General features: G+C 35.7%; 2 protein-coding genes and 1 pseudogene across 2 annotated transcripts; 2 read left to right on the top strand and 1 right to left on the bottom strand.

The window, feature by feature from the left end:
- Window positions 1-8,009: 8,009 nt before the first annotated feature.
- LOC120211505 lies at window positions 8,010-11,943 on the top strand (annotated as a pseudogene).
- Window positions 11,944-12,484: 541 nt separating this feature from the next.
- Window positions 12,485-13,352, top strand: LOC120211507 (HMG-Y-related protein B-like). Its single transcript, XM_039210031.1, has 2 exons — window positions 12,485-12,633; window positions 12,721-13,352. The coding sequence occupies exons 1-2, from the start codon at window positions 12,556-12,558 to the stop codon at window positions 13,162-13,164; spliced, it is 522 nt and encodes a 173-aa protein (XP_039065962.1). The 5' UTR covers window positions 12,485-12,555; the 3' UTR covers window positions 13,165-13,352.
- Window positions 13,353-15,242: 1,890 nt separating this feature from the next.
- On the bottom strand, window positions 15,243-17,219 carry LOC120211503 (pectinesterase-like). The gene is made up of 2 exons (XM_039210030.1): window positions 16,330-17,219; window positions 15,243-16,060 (listed from the first exon to the last, which is right to left on the bottom strand). Exons 1-2 carry the CDS (start codon window positions 17,210-17,212, stop codon window positions 15,372-15,374), a joined length of 1,572 nt encoding a protein of 523 aa, XP_039065961.1. The 5' UTR covers window positions 17,213-17,219; the 3' UTR covers window positions 15,243-15,371.
- Between the last annotated feature and the right edge of the window lie 4,362 nt (window positions 17,220-21,581).

Below are 21,581 nucleotides of genomic sequence, written 5' to 3'. Positions count from 1 at the left end.
ATGATTTCTGGATACGAGCCTTGTGGCAGAAATATAGAGTAATTGATATATGCCATATCTTTATTTCGAGATCGACTTATTCAACCCTTTGGAGGTCCTTGTCAAACACTTGGTCGTCTTTCCGTGCTCACTTGTGTTGGCTACCTGGCGATGACAATCGTATCCACACATGGACTGATGACTGGCTACCATCTCTCGGGCCTCTTTGCAATCATGATCCATATCTGATTCAGTTGCCTCCACACTATCACCTTCACCACTTGTTGGACCAAAGTGGCGATTGGGACGTGGCGAAGCCTTCATCCATGCTCCCGGGCGATGTTCTTCCTCGTATTTTGGTTGTTAAGCTCCTAGTGACGATTTCGATGCTGAACATTGTGTATGGAAACATGATTTTATGCATAGGTTCCGTGTTCGGGATGCCTATTGAAAGCTGGTTAAAGCTTTCTATTTTGCTCCTTGCTCCATCTGGAACATAATTTGGACCTTACCCATCCCGCAGCGTGTTTACACTTTCCTTTGGCTAGTTTTCAGGGATTGTATCACTTCAAACTATGAACGGTTCTACAGTGGATCAGCCTCGGATCATGTTTACTCCATTTACGGACTTCACGAAGAGACTACTCTTTACATTTTACATGATTGTCATGCAGTGAAGTCTATTTAGAGCCAGCTGTTGCCTGAGGACCTTGTTAATTCCTTTTTCACAAGCTCCCCTCGGTGATTGGATCCAAACCAATCTCGCGTACTGTGCTAAGCTTTCGGATTCATCTTTGCGTTGGGACGTTCTCTTCCCCACATTGCTTTGGCAAATTTGGAAGCGCCGAAACTCTTTTGTATTCTCTAACTCATGCCCTTCTATGGACAACATGCTCTATGTTAGCATCTCTTGCTCCTCTCATTTTGCTGCTGTTTCTCCTTCTGAGCCGTCTCCAAAGTCTCGGCATATTGTACAAATTTAATGGCAGTCCCCACCAAACCGATGGTGTTGTGCTAATACGGATGCTTCTGTCCACACTATTTTCGGTTCTAACTCGGTGGGTGATGTTGGAGTCTCGCATGATGGATCTTGGTTCTTTGGGTTTCATAAAGCTATTGGTATCTCCCACCCTCTCCAAGCTGAATTGTGGAGCATATATCTTGGTTTACTTAAAGCATGGCACCATGGTGTGGAGTTGCTGCAGGTCCAATCGAATAATTTGTAGGCAATCAACCTCCTGCAGAATAATGTTGCTACTGATGAATCACTGCCCCTTGTCCACTCCATTGCAAGACTGTGTTCTCGCAGCTGGTTTGTTGAGTTCATTTGGACACCACGCAAAGCTAATATGGTTGTTGATAGCATAGCAAAGCTCGATGTGCCCAATAACTATCGTTAAATTTTCATATATTTATCGTATGAACTATCGTTAAATCACAATATAATCGACTTTGAAGTCCTTACGTTACTAACCATCCATTTGAATATTGTGTACTAATAATCTTCACGTGAACTTATAATTTCCACACGTTCTATTAAATGACATCATTTCAGATAATACTATTATTTTATTAACGAAATTATCTCCAAAATTGACTTCCATATACATTGCAATTAAAAGGGTGTAAGATAAAAAGATTGACCTTTACGTTTTTTCCGAATGATATTTTAAAAAAAATAATTAAACTTTTAATTTTAGTATTTATCTCAAATTCTTTCATCATCACATCCTTGAATTCATTAAACATGCTTGGGTTGCTTCCGGTGAAGATCAAATCGTCCACGTAGAGGCACACGATCAAAATATCTTCATATTTGATCTTGATATATAGAACATGCTCGTAGGGACATTTGTTGAAGCCATTCTCTTGGAAGTACTTGTCGATTCGGCTATTTCATGCCCTTGGTGCTTGTTTTAGCTCGTAAAGAGCCTTCTTCAACTTCAACACTTTGTCTTCGTGCCCTTTGACTTCATAGCCTGATGGTTGCTGAATGTAAACTTCCTCTTCAAAAACTCTATTTAGGAAGGCATACTTTACATCCATCTGTTGTATCTTCCACTTGTTTTGATCTGTCAAAGAAATGATTAGTCTGATAGTCTCCAATCGAGCAACAGGAGCAAATACCTCATCATAGTCAATTCCAACCTATTGACTATAGCCTTTAACAACTAGCCTCGCCTTGTGCCTTTCAATATCTCCTTTGGTGTTTTACTTTGTTTTGTACACCCATTTGACACCTATCGCCTTATGTCCCTTGGGAAGTGGGGTAAGTTCCCATGTGTCATTCTTCTCGATGATCTTGATTTCTTCATCCATCGCATCTCTCCATTTCTTTTCTTGTACCGCTTCTTGAAAGCTCACTGGTTCACAATCGGCAAACAGACAAAATAATGTAAGATTATCTTGTCGTTCAGTTACCTCATAGAGATCTCTAAGGCTTCTTGTGCGTTGCACAACTCTTTCACTTTGACTCCCACTTGACGATGATGAAGGTGATGAGTCTCCTTGAGTGGTTGATGTTGGTGAAGTGGGTGGAGTTGCAAGCTCTTGTTGAGATTCATCTAGTTGTTCCCTCATTGTTTGCTCATCTTCTTCAAACTGAGGAAAGAAATTGAAGTCATCTGTATGAGAGTTAAAATCCCATTCTCCTTATTCGTTAAAGACCACATCTCGACTAATCACAAACTTCTTATTGTTTGGATTGTATAACTTGTAGCCCTTCGAATTAGCATCATAGCCGATGAAGATAAACCTATTGCTTTTATCATCAAGCTTCGTTCTTCTCTCGTCTGGTACGTGAACATGGGCTATACTTCGAAGGGTTCCCAAGTGGGAAATGCCAGGCTTTCTTCCACTCCATACTTCTTGCGGTGTCTTTCCCCATACACTTCTTGTTGGAGATCGGTTTGTCAAGTAGACTGCACACACTACTGCTTCCGCCCAAATTCCTTAGGTAGTTTCTTGCTTTTGAGCATGCTTCGTGCCATGTCGAGGATTGTTCTGTTTTTTCTTTCTTCCACACCATTTTACTGGGGGGATCTAGGAATTGTCATTGGTCAACGAATTTCATTTGCTTCACAAAACTCTTGAAACTCCCTGGAAGTAAATTCTCCACCTCAATCGGATCTCATGGCTTTGATCTTTCTACCGCTTTCTCTCTCCAATGTTGCTTTGAACTTCTTGAAGACTTCAAAAACTTCTGACTTCTGTTTCAAGAAATATACCAGGTTTTTCTTGAAAAATCATCAATGAAGATAAGGAAATAGTTACTGTTACCAAGAGAGCTTGGCTTGATCGGTCCACGCACATCGGTATGGATGAGCTCAAGTGGCTTCTTGGCTCTTGGCTCTAACTCCTTTGGAAAGCTTTTCTTGAATTGTTTCCCGACTAGACACCCTTCACAAAGCTGATCAGGATGGTTGATACGAGGTAGTCCCTTCACCATATCCTTCTTAGATAACAGCTCTAGACCTCTAAAATTGAGATGCCCAAATCGAAGATGCCAAAGCCATGATGCATCTTTGTAGCAAGCTTTCAGGCACTTTGCAACATCATTTTGTATGCTGATCAAGAACATTCTATTCTTTGACATCGGCACTTTAGCACTGAAGTTATTCTTATCATCTTTTATAGAAAGATTATAATTATTTATATGAATAACATAACCTTTCTCTACCAGTTGCCCTAAACTTAAGATGTTACTTTTCATATTAGGCACATAGTAGACATTTGAAATAAATTGATGTCTCCCATCTTTCAAACGGATAAGAATGTTACCTCTCCCTTTCACTGCTATTGTGGAATCATCTCCAAACGAAACATTTCCACTTACTGACTCGTCTAGCTCCACGAACATGTCTTTCATTCCACACATGTGACTGCTTGCACCACTGTTAAGATACCATAAATTTTCTTGGCCACCATCAGTTTCCTTTCGTGCTAGAAGAAAAGTTTCTTTGTCATCTGTCTTTTCCTCCACGTAATTGACATTCTCCTCAATTTTGTTGTTGGGAGCTCTACATTTTGAAGCATAATGCCCAAACTTCTGACAATTATAACATCGAACTTGAGATTTATCATGCCTTGAGTTTGGATTGATTCTTCCACAGCCTCGTGTTGAGCTTTCTCCTTTCTCATAGTTTTTGTTGGAATTGTTGTTGTTGTAATTCTAGCCTCGTCCACGACCTCTACTTGCACCTCGTCCATGACCTCGACTTCCACCTCGTCCATGACCTCTACCTCTGCCTTGGCTACGTTGGTTTCTATCATTGCGTTGGCTTTCATGCATAACCTTGAGTCACAGCTTGAGGAGTTGCTCAGTAAACTCATGCTTCTTCTTATGTTTCTCTTAGTATGCCTGCAATGATCCTTGGAGTTGCTCGATCGTCATTTCTTCCAATTCTTTAGTTTCTTCAATCGTCACAACGATGTGCTCAAATTTGGGATCCAACGAACGTATTATCTTCTCTATTATCCTCACATCTTCTAACTTTTCACCGTTTCTTTTTAATTGATTAGAAACAACTACTACTCTTGAGAAATAATCTGAAATAGACTCAGATGCTTTCATGTGTAAGGATTCGAATTCACCTCTTAATGTTTGGAGACGAACCTTCTTCACTTGCTAGGATCCTTGTAAGAGGTTTGCAGCTTCTCCCATGCTTCCTTGCTAGAGCTTGCACTTGAAATCTTTTCAAAATCGTCATCATCTAATGCTTGATAGATGAGGTAGAGAGCCTTCTTATCTCTCTTTCTTGAATCCTTCAAAGTTGTCTTTTGATCTGGTGTAAGAGTAGTAAAAAAACATCATCTACAATCTCGTTATAGCCTTTCTCTATGATATCCCACACATCTTGTGATCCAAGAAGTGCCTTCATTTTGATACTCCAATTGTCGTAGTTATTGTTGTTGAGTGTCGGAACTTGGAATGGTGTCATACCATTTGCCATATCTCTCAATATAATGAGATTTTGTAAAATCCGATTGCACAAATGAATCCGGAACGCCGAAAAACCTTGGGAGGGACTTGGACAACTCGATCAAAGGGCTCCAACTCGGTTGACTCGACTCAACTCGATTTTCTGACAGCAGTCTTCCGGCGGTGCGTGGCGGTGCGTCAGAACTCAGATTAGAAATTCTGGCAGCGTCGGATTCCTCTCGTCGAGACCTTTGATCTTTCCAACTCGCTCTGATGCCACTTTGTTGGAAATAAACACTCACACAAACAACTTTTATTGAAACTCAAGAAATATTACAAGAGCACTCTCACTCAAAACCAAGAACTACAACTCACTCTTATAAGACTTTGCTGCTTCACTCACTTAGAAGCTCTTAATTTTTCTTGATGCTTAAAACTAAAATGGGGAGGGGTATTTATACTACTCAAGAACAATCCTACACCACACAAATAAACTAATTTAAACCATTACAAATTCAACAAATACCTAACTCTCACCTAACTAAATTGATGTAAGCAATGACATCATTACTTAAATGATGTAAGAAATGACATCAATTTAGTTTGGGTTTGGGTTTAGGCTCCCATAATGGATCAAGTTTATGATCCAACATTGTGGAGCATATATCTTGGTTTACTTGAAGCATGGCACCATGGTGTGGAGTTGCTGCAGGTCCAATCGAATAATTTGTAGGCAATCAACCTCCTGCAGAATAATGTTGCTGCTGACGAGTCACTGCCCCTTGTCCACGCCATCGCACGACTGTGTTCTCGCAGCTGGTTTGTTGAGTTCATTTGGACACCACGCAAAGCTAATATGGTTGCTGATAGCATGGCAAAGCTCGATGTCCCCAATGACTACGAGATGCATAAATTTTCTGAAGCCCCTCCTTCTGTTCTTCCTTTGTTGCATCGCGATATTGCATGCTCTTCTTATGTTAAGCTCACTGTAATTGCTTAAGGCGTCTCGCCTCTTCTCAATTCAAAATATGTATATATATATATGGAAAATATACGTGATGTTAAAGCCAATCCATTTTAAGCCTAGAAGTCTTCAATGTAGCAGAAATAATTTTACCGTTCTCCATAATCATTTTATTCGGTTAATTTCACAAAAAATTCTTTTAAATAAAAAGGTCATCTAATTAAATTTTTTCATATGTTTATCGTATGAACTATCGTTAAATCACAATATAATCGACTTTGAAGTCCTTACGTTAGTAACCATCCATTTGAATATTGTGTACTAATAATGTTCACGTGAACTTATAATTTCCACACGTTCTATTAAATGACATCATTTCAGATAATACTATTATTTTATTAACGAAATTATCTCCAAAATTGACTTCCATGTACATTGAAATTAAAAGGGTGTAAGGTAAAAAGATTGACCTTTACGTTTTTTTTCCGAATGATATTTTAAAAAAATAATTAAACTTTAATTTTAGTATTTATCTCATTTATTTACAAACACGCGAAGAAATATAAAAAATCTACCTCTCTTGATTAAAATGATTTTTGTCTAAATGAAATAATATTGTTTTATAATATAAAGCGTTTTCAAGACTATAACACAATCGTTTTAAGAAAATAAATAATTCTTTAATCAAGAACGTATATGAAATTAATCAGGTTTAAATAAATACAATTATGATTGTATTTATTTGTTTATTTATTTTTAAGTGTATTGATGCTCGTTTCATTTAATGTTCATGGATATATTCGTAAAATGTCACCCTCACACACTCTTACTTTGCGTGCATAAATGACGATGACAATAGGGGTGTATTCGATTCGGTTCGATTTTTAATAAAAGTTGAACCGAACCACAATAAACGATTTTTTAAAATTAAAACCAAAATAGAATTGTATAAAAACCGAAATATGTGAAACCGAATTTTTCGGTTCAGTAATACGGTTTTTGATAAATTAAATTTTTATCAAAGACATGGAAATTTTTTATCAATTAGGAAGATGTTGTTGTAAGTGGAACAAGTGGATTCCACTTAATTCGGTTTGGTTTGGTAATGAGTTGTATTTATTTTAATTGGGCTAAATATTAGGTCATTAGGGGTAAGTGGGTAACCGGTTGGACATTAGTTTGAAGTTCAAACTTATTATTCGATTCAATATGGAATAAGTGGTTACATATAGAAAACCGAATCGAACCGAATTAAGACAATTGAATATTTAAATCAACACAAATCAAACCGTAAAAGATAAATACGAACCGAATCGAACCGTAAAGATAAATACGAACCGAATCGAACCGAACCGTTTTACTTGGTTCTGGTCGGTTTTCTCGGTTAGATGACAATGCATCCCCTTTGGCTTTTTATATTTAGGGTTAATTACATGTTTAATACTTAAGCTATTTGTTTTTATCTGTTTTAGTATTTAAATTTCCAATGTTTTTAAAATTATTTTAAAGTTTAGTTTTTGTTTTGTTTTAATACCTATTCAAAATTTAACGTCAACTTTTAAAAAAAATTAAAAGTTTAGTTATTAAACACGTTAAGTTTTTAACGGCGGGGTACTAAAATGAAATGAAAACTAAATATTAGATATGATTTTTTTAAAAAAAATTAAAATTTAGATATAAATAGACTAAAACTTGTAGTTTAAGTACTAAATAGTTTACCCTTATATTTAATATTTCCCCTAATCCTCTGAATTTTATTCAAACCACATATAATAAAACAGCAAGTGATTTCTCATTTATTTTTTCTGATATCAGAAATGCCCCAACCACCTATGATTTTTTTTTTCAAACCGACTTATTGTTACAAATATCTTTCAAAAATTAAATTGTGCAACAATGTAGATAAAAGTATATGAATAAAATTATATAGTAATTAATTAAATAATTCGATTATTATTAATCGAACTAATGTTCATATGAAAATAAAAACACTGTGAAGGAGCTAGTCAACACGTTATGTTCATAAATGTATGTACATTTCTCTGTTTTGCGCCTACACGAAAAAGTACGTACCTCAAAAATTTAATGAATTGAAGTTTCCCCGCCTATCTTGCTACCTTCCCATCTGTTAAAGCTCCAATTTTACCCAGGAACTTATTAGTTCTTATAATTCGGTTTAGAAAATTCTTTCATTTCATGGTCTATAGTTGCTCGGTTCCACAATTACCAACCTGATGAGCAAATCCAAGGAGCTCTTTCAAAATCTGGTCAAACCTTTCAAGTTCTACACAGACAAAGGTAAAATGGAAAACCCAGATTTTTTTTTTTCAATGGGAAAATTACAACAACAAAAAAAGGAAAGAAAGAAGGAAAGGGTGATGCCTTTCTACATGTGTGGTGATTTCTGGGTTTTCTTCTTTTTGGTCTATGATCAGATAGGCGGAATGGAGATGACTTGCAGAAAATAGCTCAACAAGAGCAAAAGCATTTACCTTTCCATATTTTAGTCGCTGCCACCAACAATTTCAACCATCATCACAAGCTCGGTGAAGGGGGTTTTGGACCTGTTTATAGGGTAAGATCCCGCCGCTGAAACTCTTGTTTGGTTGCCTAGAAAATACAGGGAATTTTTTTTATAACGGTTTGCCCTTTGGTTCACTGAATAGTTAAAGTTTCTCTGAAGGACAAATATTTTCTACTTTTTTTAGGTATTCAAAGTTTCAATTTTTGCATATAAGCTTGAGGATCCCATTTTGATTATAAGGTGATAGAGTTTAACTCGAATTCAAAGTGACATAAATTAATTAATATATAAAGATAAGGAAAATAGTAAATTTAATTGGCTTAAAAATAGAAAACTTTGTTAAAATAAATTTCTTCTTTCATATTAATAAAATTCTTCTAATATGCTTGTGGTTTTTCCCTTCTGGGTTTTTTTAATAAATCTTGGTATTCTTTGTTTTTCTTTTTCGAACGTGTTTATTTATTTGTCGATAATCATCGTTCTGATATTATAACACCAACTTTATCTAAAGATTAAACCATTTGCCCTTAGGGTGCGTTTAGATAGGGGTATGTGAGATTACCGGGGGAATATTTTTTTCCAGAATGTGATTCTCCCGTTTGGATTACAAAGATTCCCAACCCCCGGTAATAAGCTATTCCCAACATTAGTATTTTGGGGGATTATTACCGGGAATGTGATTCCTCCACTTCTTTAGGTATTTGTCATTCCTTGGCGTTTTGGACTAAAATGCTCTTAAACATTTTTTTCTCAAAATATCATTCTTCTGTCGTTGAATAAAAAAATTGTACGAATGTTAAATTACAAATTTATCCTTAAACTATTTTAGATTTACAAAAAAAAAGTTCATAACTAGAATTTTATATGAAGTTCAGGGGTTAAAATAAAATTAAACTCTTTCATTAAACCTATTTATCTTTTAAATTTTGTAAAAAAATTATATAAATTATTTAAATTTAAAATTTTTAAAGAAAATATATAAATTAATCATAGTAAAATTATATATTTTCACATATCTTACATTCCAATATTTTCATTTGAATATTTAGAATTCAACTTGTTAAAAAACAAATATATAATAAGGACAATTTGATAAAATATACATTCTAATAATCTTTTATTCATTTAACCAAACACTGTAATCTTACATTCTTCCTAAACGAACCAAACACAACAATGCAACATTCCTAGTAATGTGTTAGGTAATGTTACATTCCGACAATCCTATTCCCGGAGGTAATACTACATTCCATAAACCAAACGCACCCTTAATAACTCATGTCTTTCAAACCATTCAGCTGTTTCCCCTTTAGATTAGTCTCATCTCAGATGCTAATAACAACAAGAGCAATGCATACAAATTTACAATTGAAATGGCACATGAAGTTTTGGAAGTTTCACCAAGCTTTACAATCATGTTGCTCTTAAGCGGTTCTGGTTTCGAAATGCTGATTTTTCTTGTTGATTAACATGCTCCGTGAGGATTTTTTTTAACTTCACGACTGTTCCTTAAATTATAGGGGAAACTAGATGATGGAAGGGAAATTGCAGTGAAGAAACTATCTCATAGCTCAAATCAGGGTAAAAGGGAGTTTGAGAACGAGGCTAGGTTGCTAGCTCGAGTGCAGCACCGCAATGTTGTGAACCTTTTAGGTTACTGTGTTCATGGTCAGGAAAAGCTTTTGGTATATGAATACATCACCAATGAGAGTCTAGACAAGCTTCTTTTCAGTAAGTTGCCGTAATTTCTTTGCTGTTATTTTTCAAGAATTTTAGCTCTGTGTTTAGAAACTATGTGATATTGGGTTACTCGATGGGAATAAATCCTCTCATGCCAGTAAGACCAATCTTCCCATATCTGTACCCGAATTAGCGATCTCCAAGTTGGAGTCTGAAATTCTAACTTATTGGTAAGTTCTAGTATGTACCTGATTGTAATGGTTAAGTTCACTGTAACTGAAATCTAAAACCATTATGGACATGCCGAAATGTATCTTATATATCAAGATCAAAGATAGTTCTGCTGGACTCCCTTTTCTGAAACTTAGTTTCTAGAACGCGTGCTCAAAATTTAGTACCGGGCAATTTGTTGTCAAATTATTTATCATCAACAAGTCAAAGGATCTGTGTCCTGAGACACCGGTCATTTGGCATTTATGGTGATAATAATCATGACAGTGATGTTCGTTTCTCATGCAGAATCAAATAGAAAATGGGAGCTTGACTGGACGCGGAGGTACGAAATAATTTCAGGCGTGGCACGGGGCTTACTCTACCTTCATGAAGACTCGCACAAGCGCATCATTCACCGGGATATCAAAGCAGGTAATATATTACTTGATGATAAATGGATCCCAAAGATTGCCGATTTTGGCATGGCTCGTCTCTTCCCCGAGGATCAAACATGTCAACACCCGTGTAGCCGGCACCAAGTACGTCATCTAACATCTTGACAAGGTCTTTAGGGAATTTCATGATAGCCTATTCCTTCGTCCTGAAGTGTTGATTTAACAGTGTTCTATTTATCTTTGGAAACCAGTGGATATATGGCACCGGAGTACGTCATGAACGGATATCTCTCAGCAAAGGCAGACGTGTTCAGCTTCGGGGTTGTGGTTCTGGAGCTGATAAGTGGCCAGAGAAACTCATCGTTCAACTTAGATATGGATGCTCAAAGTCTACTTGATTGGGTAAGAACAAATATTTCGATTCGACCGTTCTTGAATGTTTGTCTCGTAAGACCTCTCGTGCACCAGAGTCTTATGCACCTCGTACTTCTGTTGTCAATGTGGGGTTTCAATGATCTCCGAATGGAAAATTTGCCATATTTAACCTTTACAAGTATATATATATAAAAACCCCACTTGTTTGAAATAGGAACCATTGTTCATCTAGCTCCCACCAATAAGCATAAAGAGAAGTTTTAGTTTGCAGAAGAATTCAAACTTCAACTTTATATAGAAGTCTGTTCTAAGAGAACAGACATGGTAAATGCATTTGTGGGGTCTTCTTGTTATTGCAGGCTTATAAGCTTTACAAGAAAGGGAAAAGCTTGGAGTTCATGGACCCGGTCTTGGCCTCGACCGCAGTCCTGGAACAAGTAGCTTCGTGCATCCAAATAGGGCTACTATGCACGCAAGGTGATCCGCAATTACGGCCCGACATGCGTCGGGCTGTTATTTTGCTGTCGAAGAGACCCGGTAGTCTCGAAGAGCCAACCAGACCCGGAGTTCCGGGTACCAGATACCGACGATCCCGCAGGCCTCTCAGATTCTCTTCCACTGCCGGAACGACGAGTCGTGTATCTGATTCCCCAACATCTGGATCAACCTTTAATACAAATACTGCTTCTGCTTATACATCAGCTCTTGCAAGCCCCTTGAGATCAGACCCGCATGGAAAGCGCCCAGTCCAGAGTTGAAGTTTTGCAGTGGATTAGCAATTTAGTTAGTCGAACATAATATACATATATTCTTTTTTTTCTTTTGATTGTCCTTCCGGTTTGGCTAATTCGCATAATTCGGATCATATATATATATGATTTTAGTGAGTTAATCTTTCAGCAGAGATTTTTTATATACACAATGATTAAAACTCGAGATTTGTTTGAACGGTATAAGTTATTTATTATTAAAATCAATACCATTGGTATAATATACGTATATTTAAATTTATTTATCGTAAAATATTAAAATTTTATTAGTTAAAATTTGATTTATTTACCTTAAAATGCCAACATTTTGAAGATCTTGACTTGTACGATTTGGATAACATTCGAATTCGAAAGCTAGACAGAGACGAGAGTGAGTGGTCTATTGTACGACCAAATGCTATATTCTTTTGACACAACAAACCAATAGAGTATTGACACGTGTAAAATAACAGGCTTTTCTTTTTTCAAATTGACGAAGTTGATAAACCAGACTTCTAAAACCTTCCAATCATATTTCAGCTTCTTACAACGTCACCGATCCTCGTGATCTCCTATGTAACAAATCACATCCGTTGGATGTAAACCTTTCCAGCCGTTGGATCATAGCCCCTATCCTTCTTCCTCCCACTTTCTTTTCCTTTTAAACTCTATAATCTCATCTCCGTCTCACTTCACAACAACAGTTCCTCTCTTTCCCTCGGACAAAAGAAAGAGACATTGAGCTTCAAATTTCAATGGCGGCTGCTGACGTCACTAACGGTACTCAAGGTCCCCCACAAGCTCGACAATCTTTACTTCCAGATTACACTCAGGTACTTGTGTTTTGCCCTAAAGTTTCCCTTTTTTTTGGCTGTGTCATTCTATGTTAGCTTATTTTTCGTTTTGAATTGTCTTGGCAGCTGATTTTGGAAGCCATAGACGCATTGGACGAGAAAGCCGGGTCGAATAAGACAACGATAGCGAAGCACATCGAGTCGACTCACTCCGATCTCCCAGCGGCTCACACCACTCTACTTTCCCACCACCTCAACAAGATGAAACAAAGCGGTCAAATAGTCATGTTAAAGAACAATTACATGAGACCTGACCCGAATGCTCCACCCAAGCGTGGACGCGGGCGTCCTCCTAAACCCAAGGCTCCTCTCCCACCCGGCACCGTCGTCTCTCCGCCTAGACCTCGTGGTCGTCCTCCCAAAGATCCACTTGCTCCGCCTAAACCGAAACCCACTCCTGGGACCGGAAGGCCACGCGGACGGCCCCCTAAGACGGCTAAAGCTACACCGCCCGTCGACCCTCCAACTCCTGGAGTTAAGCGAGGCCGTGGTCGACCGCCGAAAGTGTAACCCACCGGCCACCGCGAATTCTTCTTTTATCTCTTCAACTTTTTAATATTTTTAGATGGTGTTAGTTCTCTCTCGTCCACTAATTATTATTTTAGGTTTTTTCCCCAAAATTTTAATTTTTTTCGGGGGGTTTGCTTCTGTGTAGAAACTGGGGAGGCTTCAGATTTTAATGACTCGTAATTAGCATGTAAATCAGGTTCAATTATGTAGCATTCTGGTTTGTTTCTTTAAATTTTAACTTTAAAGAGAATTATGCACAGAAAAGGCAACTGTTCTGTAAGGTGGCAAGTTTCCTTTTTAGAGCACGCCTGAGATTCGTTAAAAAAGCAGAGAAGAGTTGCTTTGGTGAAATTCTTATTGGGTTTGCTGATTCTTTTGCACATGGGGTGGGAGGCAAAGGCAATACCAATAGTAGATGTTAATATCTAATTCGTCTTTGCTTAAATTCTCATTAGTGAAATTATGCCACTACTGCTTAAGTTATTTGGACTTTATAGTTTGAACCTCATATTTCACCTTATGTTCAATTTAGTCATTATCTTCACCGATATTCCAAATACTTATATTTTGCGTTTGTTTGTTTATTAGATGTACATAAAAATTTTATTTATACTTATTTATTTAATTTAATAAGTTAATATAAACGAATAGTTAACGTATAATTCTTGGAATGCAAACCTCACAACAACCAGTCAATCACCCAAAAATCGGTGGCCTTTTTCAAAAAGTGGAAAGAAAAGTGTAAAAAAGCTTTAGGATTATCACCAATGAGAAATTATGATTATGAGAAGAAAGATTTTAAATCAAAATCTTTCTTCTCATAATCATAATTTGATTTTAATTTAATAATAAAAAAGATTTTAATCGTAATATTTGATTTGATTTGATTTTATTAATTTAAGCTAAGTTTTCATAAATCAAAATTTTATTCAGTATCTTTAATTTTGAAAATTTCGATCCAAAACATTATCAACCTAAGATAAGCTTAACCGTCCAATTGGAGTAATTATATATATCCCGTTGTTTGGTCACAATTAAGAGATAATTGACAATGAAAATGAGATTTATAGAGAAATATTTCCAGAGTACATTTGGAGGTGGTACGGGCAGGCTGGAAGCAACTACATGCAATTTTTCATTAAAAATTATAAAATGGACACTCTACTATAGAATGTTACTTTTTTAAATCTTTCAATTATTAAACGTTACAAAATGGTCACACGACTGCTCATGATGTTCCAAACTTGTCATTTTTCATTAAAAAATTGACGGTTGTCTAAATTGGACCTTAACATGATGACTGTGATATGATAGTCGTTCAAGATTTTTGTATCAAATTTTATCATATCACAGACAGTAGGTTAACGTTAATCTCATAATACTATTAGTTTTTTAATGGAAAATGAAGGGTTTGGAGAATAATGAATAGTCAAATGGTCGTTTTGTAACTTTTAACAGTCGAGGGACTCAACAAATTTTCCCTATAAAACTAAAACTGAAGAGATTCTACATGTGAGTTACACTTGTTTGCTAAATTCAATCATAAATTTTCATTAAAAAGTGTCATGTGATATACTTTGATCGATCAGTGGTGGTTTGAGAGCAAAATAAACAATTCATATATACTTTAGAGATACTATTGACTAAAAAAAATTAGATACTAAATTGAAAAGACAGACAAACATTGAGGGCAAATTGTACATTAAACCTAAAAGAAAGGATAAATACGGAGGTACAAAAAGGATATTAATAGAGAAACCCAGTCCACATACGCATTCTGCTATCGAAACAGCTGGCGGAGGCTGGGACTGCTTCAATCAACATCATCCAACTCGATTAACACTAACGACCTTTTTAATGTATTCTTAATCCGACATTAATTCATGTAAATACCCAATCACATTATTTTAAATTTTTACCCAATTGTATTATTCTTAATCCGATATTCGTTTCTAAATATATTATTTACTACTCCATAATTGTACTTTTTGAAATTATAAATAAAAGTTCATTTAACTAAGCAAATGCAAAGCAAATCATCGTATTTATTATTTCATTCCCTCCTAAATACAACAATTTCAGCATTATCCACAATAAAGCCAAGTAATTAACCAACGAAACCTATATTACAATTTCAACAGGAACGGTCACTTTTATATTTACATATCTTCCAAATGTTGGCATCACCCGTCAACCCATCGACAAATTCAAAGTCCAGCATCGAACGGCACTCCGGTTCCCGGAATCCAAGCATTCCCGGCGAGAAAGTTTCCGACGGTGAATTTCCCGGCGTCTGCGGCGCCTATAACATGATATCCACCCCAATTCACTCTTCCAGCGGTGCCTGCACCGGTGCCGGTGTTCATATGCTCGGCATAGTAAACACTGCTCAAGGCGAAATTTCCACTCCACGGTAGCCAACCCTCTGCATCGATCAGTCCATCCAAGCCACTCCTCATAAACACAGTTCTTGAATATTTCTGCCATGGCCGCCCCAAGTAGCTCTTGAATGAACCCTGAACTGGTCTCAGATCAGATGATGCCGTCACGCGAGAGTTGTGGATGATTATGCCCGTATTCTCATTCGGGTCGGTTCTCGCCTGTGCTGTGACGGTGTTCATTTGGCCGCTCATCGGTCTTCGGATGTAAATGTTGCAGTTTTGTAAAACGGCGACGGCGTCGCCGAATATAAAGTCAACCGTTCCGTAAATGTCACAGTCACGGTAGAACTGACGTTGAGTATAGACGTATAAGGTGTCCTGGTAACCTTTGAAGCTGCAACGGTAAAAGACCGAGAAATCGGAGCCGGACCGGAGGGCCACTGCCTGGTGTTTTTGGGGTCCGGCGGTGTTCTCGAAAGTTATGTCACGAGCTATGAAGCCGTCGCCGGATACACCTAGAAGAAGAACTCAGTGAGTAATCCAATGATATCATATGGATAAAAAGAAGAAAATATAATTATTTTATTCATATTATGCAGTATAAAGTAGTGGTTTGGGGTAGGTGGAGAAGAAGGAGACAAAAGAATTTCCAATTAATGAATTGTAAAAGTTGAGTTACTTTTTACTATTGAATTTAGAATGGAAAAAAAAAAGACTTGCGGATATTTTGCATGAGAGTCGCAGCTTTAATAATGTTTAATAAAGTTTGTTGTTTGATGCTTACCAACAGTTGCTGTACGAAAAGTTGTGACGGTTTGAGCATTTTTGTTACCACTGATAACTGTGGCATCCATCCCATCTCCAATCAACATTATGTTTTTAGCTGACCTTGGAATCTCCACGTTTTCATTGTACACACCAGCTTTTACGTGTATGACGGTTCTCCGTCCACTGCCAACTGCTGCCACTGCCTCCGATATGGTCTTGAAGTTGCCGGAACCGTCTTTGGCCACCACGATATCAGCGTTTAACGGTGCACTGGTTTTCTGCAGGAGCTTCCGGTCTGCTCCCGAAAGCCAAGCAGGGAATTCGTGGGAAAGCAGGCGTCTGTTAGTGTTACCTACTTGTTTGGTGGTAGCAGTGGGCTTATTTATGGCCAGTGAATTGCTAATCAACTTGGAGAAGTTGCCTAGCATGGATGGTAAGGCTTGCAAATGAGAGGCCAAGTTGAAGTCAATGAAGCCATTTTGGCAGGTTTGTTGATTGGCAATTGCGGCGCTTAACCAGGTTTGAGCATCTAATGGGTTGCTACTGCTCTTTGATCGGTTAAGATGGACAATGGTGTCCTGGTAAAGCTCCGAGCAGTCATTCCAAGCTAATTTGGCTCGCTCGTCGAACGAACTCAGGTCCATGGTCGAGACGAGCCGATGAGCTTGAACCGCTTGGTCTAGGGTGACCTGGAAAGCGAGGTCACGGAACGATAACAGGGTTTGATCGAGGGCAAGAGTCGATGCAACATTAACAGCATGTCCCATGAAATGGTAGCAGACATCAGGGTAGGGTGTTTGGGTACATGATGATATTGTAGCACCATGCACAAAGTTCCCTGGCGGGAAACAAGTGAAGAAACAAGCAGAGAAAAATGCAAGGGCAACAAGCTTCTCCATGAAGACTATTATACTTTGAAAAGTTTTTAAAAGTTTGAACTGATGAGAAGAGAGGGAGGGAAGAGGGGTTTATATAGGGCTAGAAATGGGGGCATCATTTGGTGGGACAAAACAAGTATATGGAACTGTGAATGGGGTTTTAGTGTTTAACTGAAAACATCAAACACAGAATTGGTTTTAGGGTCCATGCATAAGATGTTTACGTTAAAATATAATCTTTTGCACCAAAGTATTATCGCTCTATATGTGCATGTGGTTTGGAAGTGGTTGTTGGGGGTCTTTTGCACTTTTTACAAGTCCTCTCGATGCCACGTGGATATTTTTGGACATTGTTCCGTGTGTGTATGCACAAATATTAGCAAGGTCTTGTCCTTGTTGGATTTTATTGATCTATTTTGTTTTCAATTTTTCCAACCTAAAATGTAATAGATATGGATTATCAAAGGGTTGATAAGGCTATATTTGACATGGGCAGCAATACAATCCACAAATTTAAAGCTTGTTTGTAGGACCCTACCTACAATTAGACCACCACCAATATGTTGTCCATCAAAATTATAAGTATAATATACGATTATTATAATAAAATCTTGTAAAGTGTTTAGAAGACCTTTTCATCGTAAGAATCTTTTTATAAATAAAATATGATGATTTAAAATAAAATAAATTTTAGAGATAATGCACATATTGTTTACATAAGGTGAAAATAAAACATTAGTGCCCAAGTACCCAAGACCAAAGCCTTATTAGGAAAATAGATCATTATTAATTAACTGAATAATTGTATTTTAACTCCCTAAGTTGTATTTTATTATCATTTTAATAAGTGAAACTTTTTTTTAAATTTAATTCCATGGTTTTTTCAAACATGAAGCACGTTTTAAATCTTTGATCTTTTTGACATTTTGACATAAGTTTAAAAGGTTAAGGAATCAAACCGAAGCAAAAATTTCTAAGTACTAAAGTGATAATAAGATACAATCTCATGGTTAAAATATAATTTATCTTTTAATTAAATCTATTTTTAATCAAATAATTGATCCTTTTGTGACATCCTAACCACTCTCTTTTATGATATATAGTTCGATTCTGAAAAATAATATGTATTAAAGGAAAATATAGATGTCGTTGATTATTTGAAGTAGGAATCTTACCTTACATAATTATATGTAATATTTTTGTATATTTATTCCAATTCCTTGACACGCTATTGTGGCACGCTTTTACTCCGCTCTTTTGGCACGTTCTTTATGGTTTCTTATGACTTTTGATACGTTTTATGCAAACCTCTGCGGTTGTGTTCAAGTTCGCACAAAGACCCTCACGACATTTGTTTTCTGATTGGTTTGTCGGTGGTCACGTATTGCCAGATCCCCTCTTTGGTAAAAGATTGTTTGTCGATATAATCAGAATTATATAGCAAATCAGTCTGGCAAATAATTTGGTTCGCTCACCACTCTTTTATCATTTTGTAAAATGTCTCGTTCGACAAAGACAAAAAAATTTATGAAGATTATTGAGTTCTTTTGATGTCGGACGTCATTCTCAATGGAATTTTCATTTTTTTCATATCTTTTTTTTAATATTTTTATGTATGAGATTTTTTATGATTATTGTCCTCAATTATCTTTTTGGGTGCGTTATAAATTTTGATTCATTTTAATATTTTTATTAATAAAATTTAATTTTTCGTGGTTAAAAAAAGTCTTATCCAACGTGAAATACATTTATAACATTACTTTCCTCAATTTTTTCACTAAACCTTAACTTCCAAAAAAGCTTTAAACCTTTGGTGGTCCTTTTTTATAGTCTCTAATTGACAAGTTAATAAACATTAGCCAATGCATCCGTCACTACAATTTCCAAAGCGTTGCTTTGAAGAATATTAAGCCGCCGTTTCTCTTGGCTGTGATGCAGTCTTCCTCGTTTTTATTATGAAAACACCCTTTGGTGCTTATTTTCTCCCGACGTTTTAACAGAAATTAACACTCTCGACTCTTTCCCTTTTTTCATGATGTTGAATTATTTATTTTTTTCTTCTAATTTTTGTTGTTAATCATGTGGCTAGAATCGATCTTATTTACGTGAAAATTATTAGTGAAAAAAAACCCCAAAAAAACTAAAAAGAATTTATTAATGTAGAAATAGAAAGAATAGAAGAGAAATGTGATTAAGTGTGAATATTGAATTAACTTGTAACCTTAATCGTAATATTTATTTATAAGGATAGTTATTTGATTATAAAGTAAACTCGCATATCAAAAAATATTTAGATTAGGGTTTTTCTACTCTTAATCAAAGTATAAGTTTAGAAGTATAGTTCTATAAGGATTTAATATGTGTGGCAATGACCAACATAAAATTAAGATCATACAATCTTTAATGGAATTCTTTTTTAACAAGCGAGCTATAACACGAACTATTAGAACTAAATTAAACATAATTCAAGTCGTGAAAACTCTAATTATTATCATTATAGCATGAACCGAGCGACCTCGTTGATAAATTAATTATTTTTTTTGAAGTCTAGAATTCGAATACTAAGAATACTAGGAAAATAAACGTTGAATGTAAAATGATAAACTATAATATTAAATGATTAAGTGAAAAGGACCACAAAAGCTTAGCCAGCCAAGTGTTTTATTGAGTGCGCAATCCCGTTTAATCAAGCTCTAAAACCAGCTAATTAAGTCAATTTGGCTTAATCATTATCAGTCTTGATGACGAGACTAAGCATCTTCCAAACGTGAACTTCTCAACAACCACCACCAAAGAACCCGTATTCCTTTTTCAAAAAAGTGCAAATTAGAAAAGTGTAAAAAAGCTCAAGATTATTGACCAATGAGAAATATTAAGAATTTAACTCACCAAGAAAAAATAAAATATTAATCAATGAGAGTTACGTTTATCAAGACGTTTGATTTGACGTATCATTGTGTCTACTTGATGCATGGCTGAGGAGACTTAGACATATATGAATTAATTTAAGATGTTTTTTCATTGTTTATCAACTTCTATTTACATCAATTATTTATGAATCAGTCGTGATGAATCTACAATTCATAGTGTTCATTGGATAATTTTCTACCAGTCTAAAATCATACAAACAACATTATTTATTAAAATAAATCAATTTTTAATCTTACGTACATCAAAATATGGATTTCAACATCCTATCAACAGTGTTTCTTACTAGAAACATAACTAAAAACAAAAAAAAAATATCTATTACAAAATAGCCCTAACGAATTCATTTTGAACTATGCTAGAGAATAATGTTTGAGGGTAATGAAAACCTAATTCTTAAAATCTAAAAAATCCAATCAAACTGGCACAAACCCTAACAACATTAGAAAAATTATTTGAAAACCCATTCGAAAATAAGGAAAGCCACAATGATTCAATTCATAAAAAATAAACTCACATTCGAAATAATTTGAGGACTATGGGAATAATCTATAGGAAAAAAAAAGAAAACACACCTTCTTAATAGATTGGAAGTTGTTGCTATAAGGATTTTGGAAAAAAAATTGAGGATCGTGGTAATGAAACCCTAAACCCCAATCTATTTTGGGAATAATTGGGATTAGGAAGATGAAATTATGAGAAGAAGGGAAAATGAGATTATAAATACGTGTTTTATTTTTTTTCATTAAATTCAAATAGAGTATCTATTAAATAAGATTTGTTTCGTTATTTAACAAAGTAATAAGTTTGGTCTAGTGGCAAAAGTTGTACCATTCCTCAACACTTGCCTAGGTTCGTTTCCCCTTCCAAGCAACTCTCCTTTTAAGAGTTCCTTTAAACAAACATCAATCGGATGTGTCACTCTCTGATTGATCATAAATAATTAAATATAAATAATTATTTATTTTATATTTAAAATTTTTGACATGGCAGTGCCACATCATCATGAATTCTAACATGGGCATGCCATGTTAGCATCCACGTCCATGTGTACTTGCTTGGTCATCATCAGGTATTGAATGTCAGTTGATTGACGGTTTCCATCAACTGAGGGTGATTTTTGACCCAAAATTAAACGTTGAGTGAACGAATGTGTCAAAAAAATAATAAGGGTATATTTGACAATATTATCAAATGTTTGGGTTATTTTGTTGTATTGTGCCAAAAATTAAACGTTAGGTTTACTCATTTTCATATATTTGTAAGCTTTACATATTGGTATAAATTAAAAGTGGAATAATATATTTTAAAGATCATATTCTTTTTATATGATAAGAGAGAGAATATTTTGTTACCAAGTTTTGAACACTTTCACTTACGTGCACTATTTTTAATATTATTCCAACATTCTTGAAACCAACAAGCTCTCTCTATTGAAACTTGGAAACAATAATTGCTTAAT

The sequence above is a fragment of the Hibiscus syriacus genome, unplaced genomic scaffold (genome assembly GCF_006381635.1).
Source record: "Hibiscus syriacus cultivar Baekdansim isolate YM2019G1 unplaced genomic scaffold, ASM638163v2 tig00109972_pilon, whole genome shotgun sequence".
NCBI lineage: Eukaryota > Viridiplantae > Streptophyta > Magnoliopsida > Malvales > Malvaceae > Hibiscus > Hibiscus syriacus.
The sequence above is the reverse complement of the archived record's forward strand: the minus strand, read 5'-3'. Positions and strand labels throughout refer to the sequence as shown.

Coding starts and splice junctions, on each gene's coding strand:
- LOC120211507 (XM_039210031.1), top strand. CDS start 12,556: ATGGCGGCTGCTGACGTCACTAACGGTACTCAAGGTCCCCCACAAGCT. Junction 12,634..12,720: donor TACTTCCAGATTACACTCAG/GTACTTGTGTTT, acceptor TTGTCTTGGCAG/CTGATTTTGGAAGCCATAGA.
- LOC120211503 (XM_039210030.1), bottom strand. CDS start 17,212: ATGGAGAAGCTTGTTGCCCTTGCATTTTTCTCTGCTTGTTTCTTCACT. Junction 16,061..16,329: donor TTTTCGTACAGCAACTGTTG/GTAAGCATCAAA, acceptor TTCTTCTTCTAG/GTGTATCCGGCGACGGCTTC.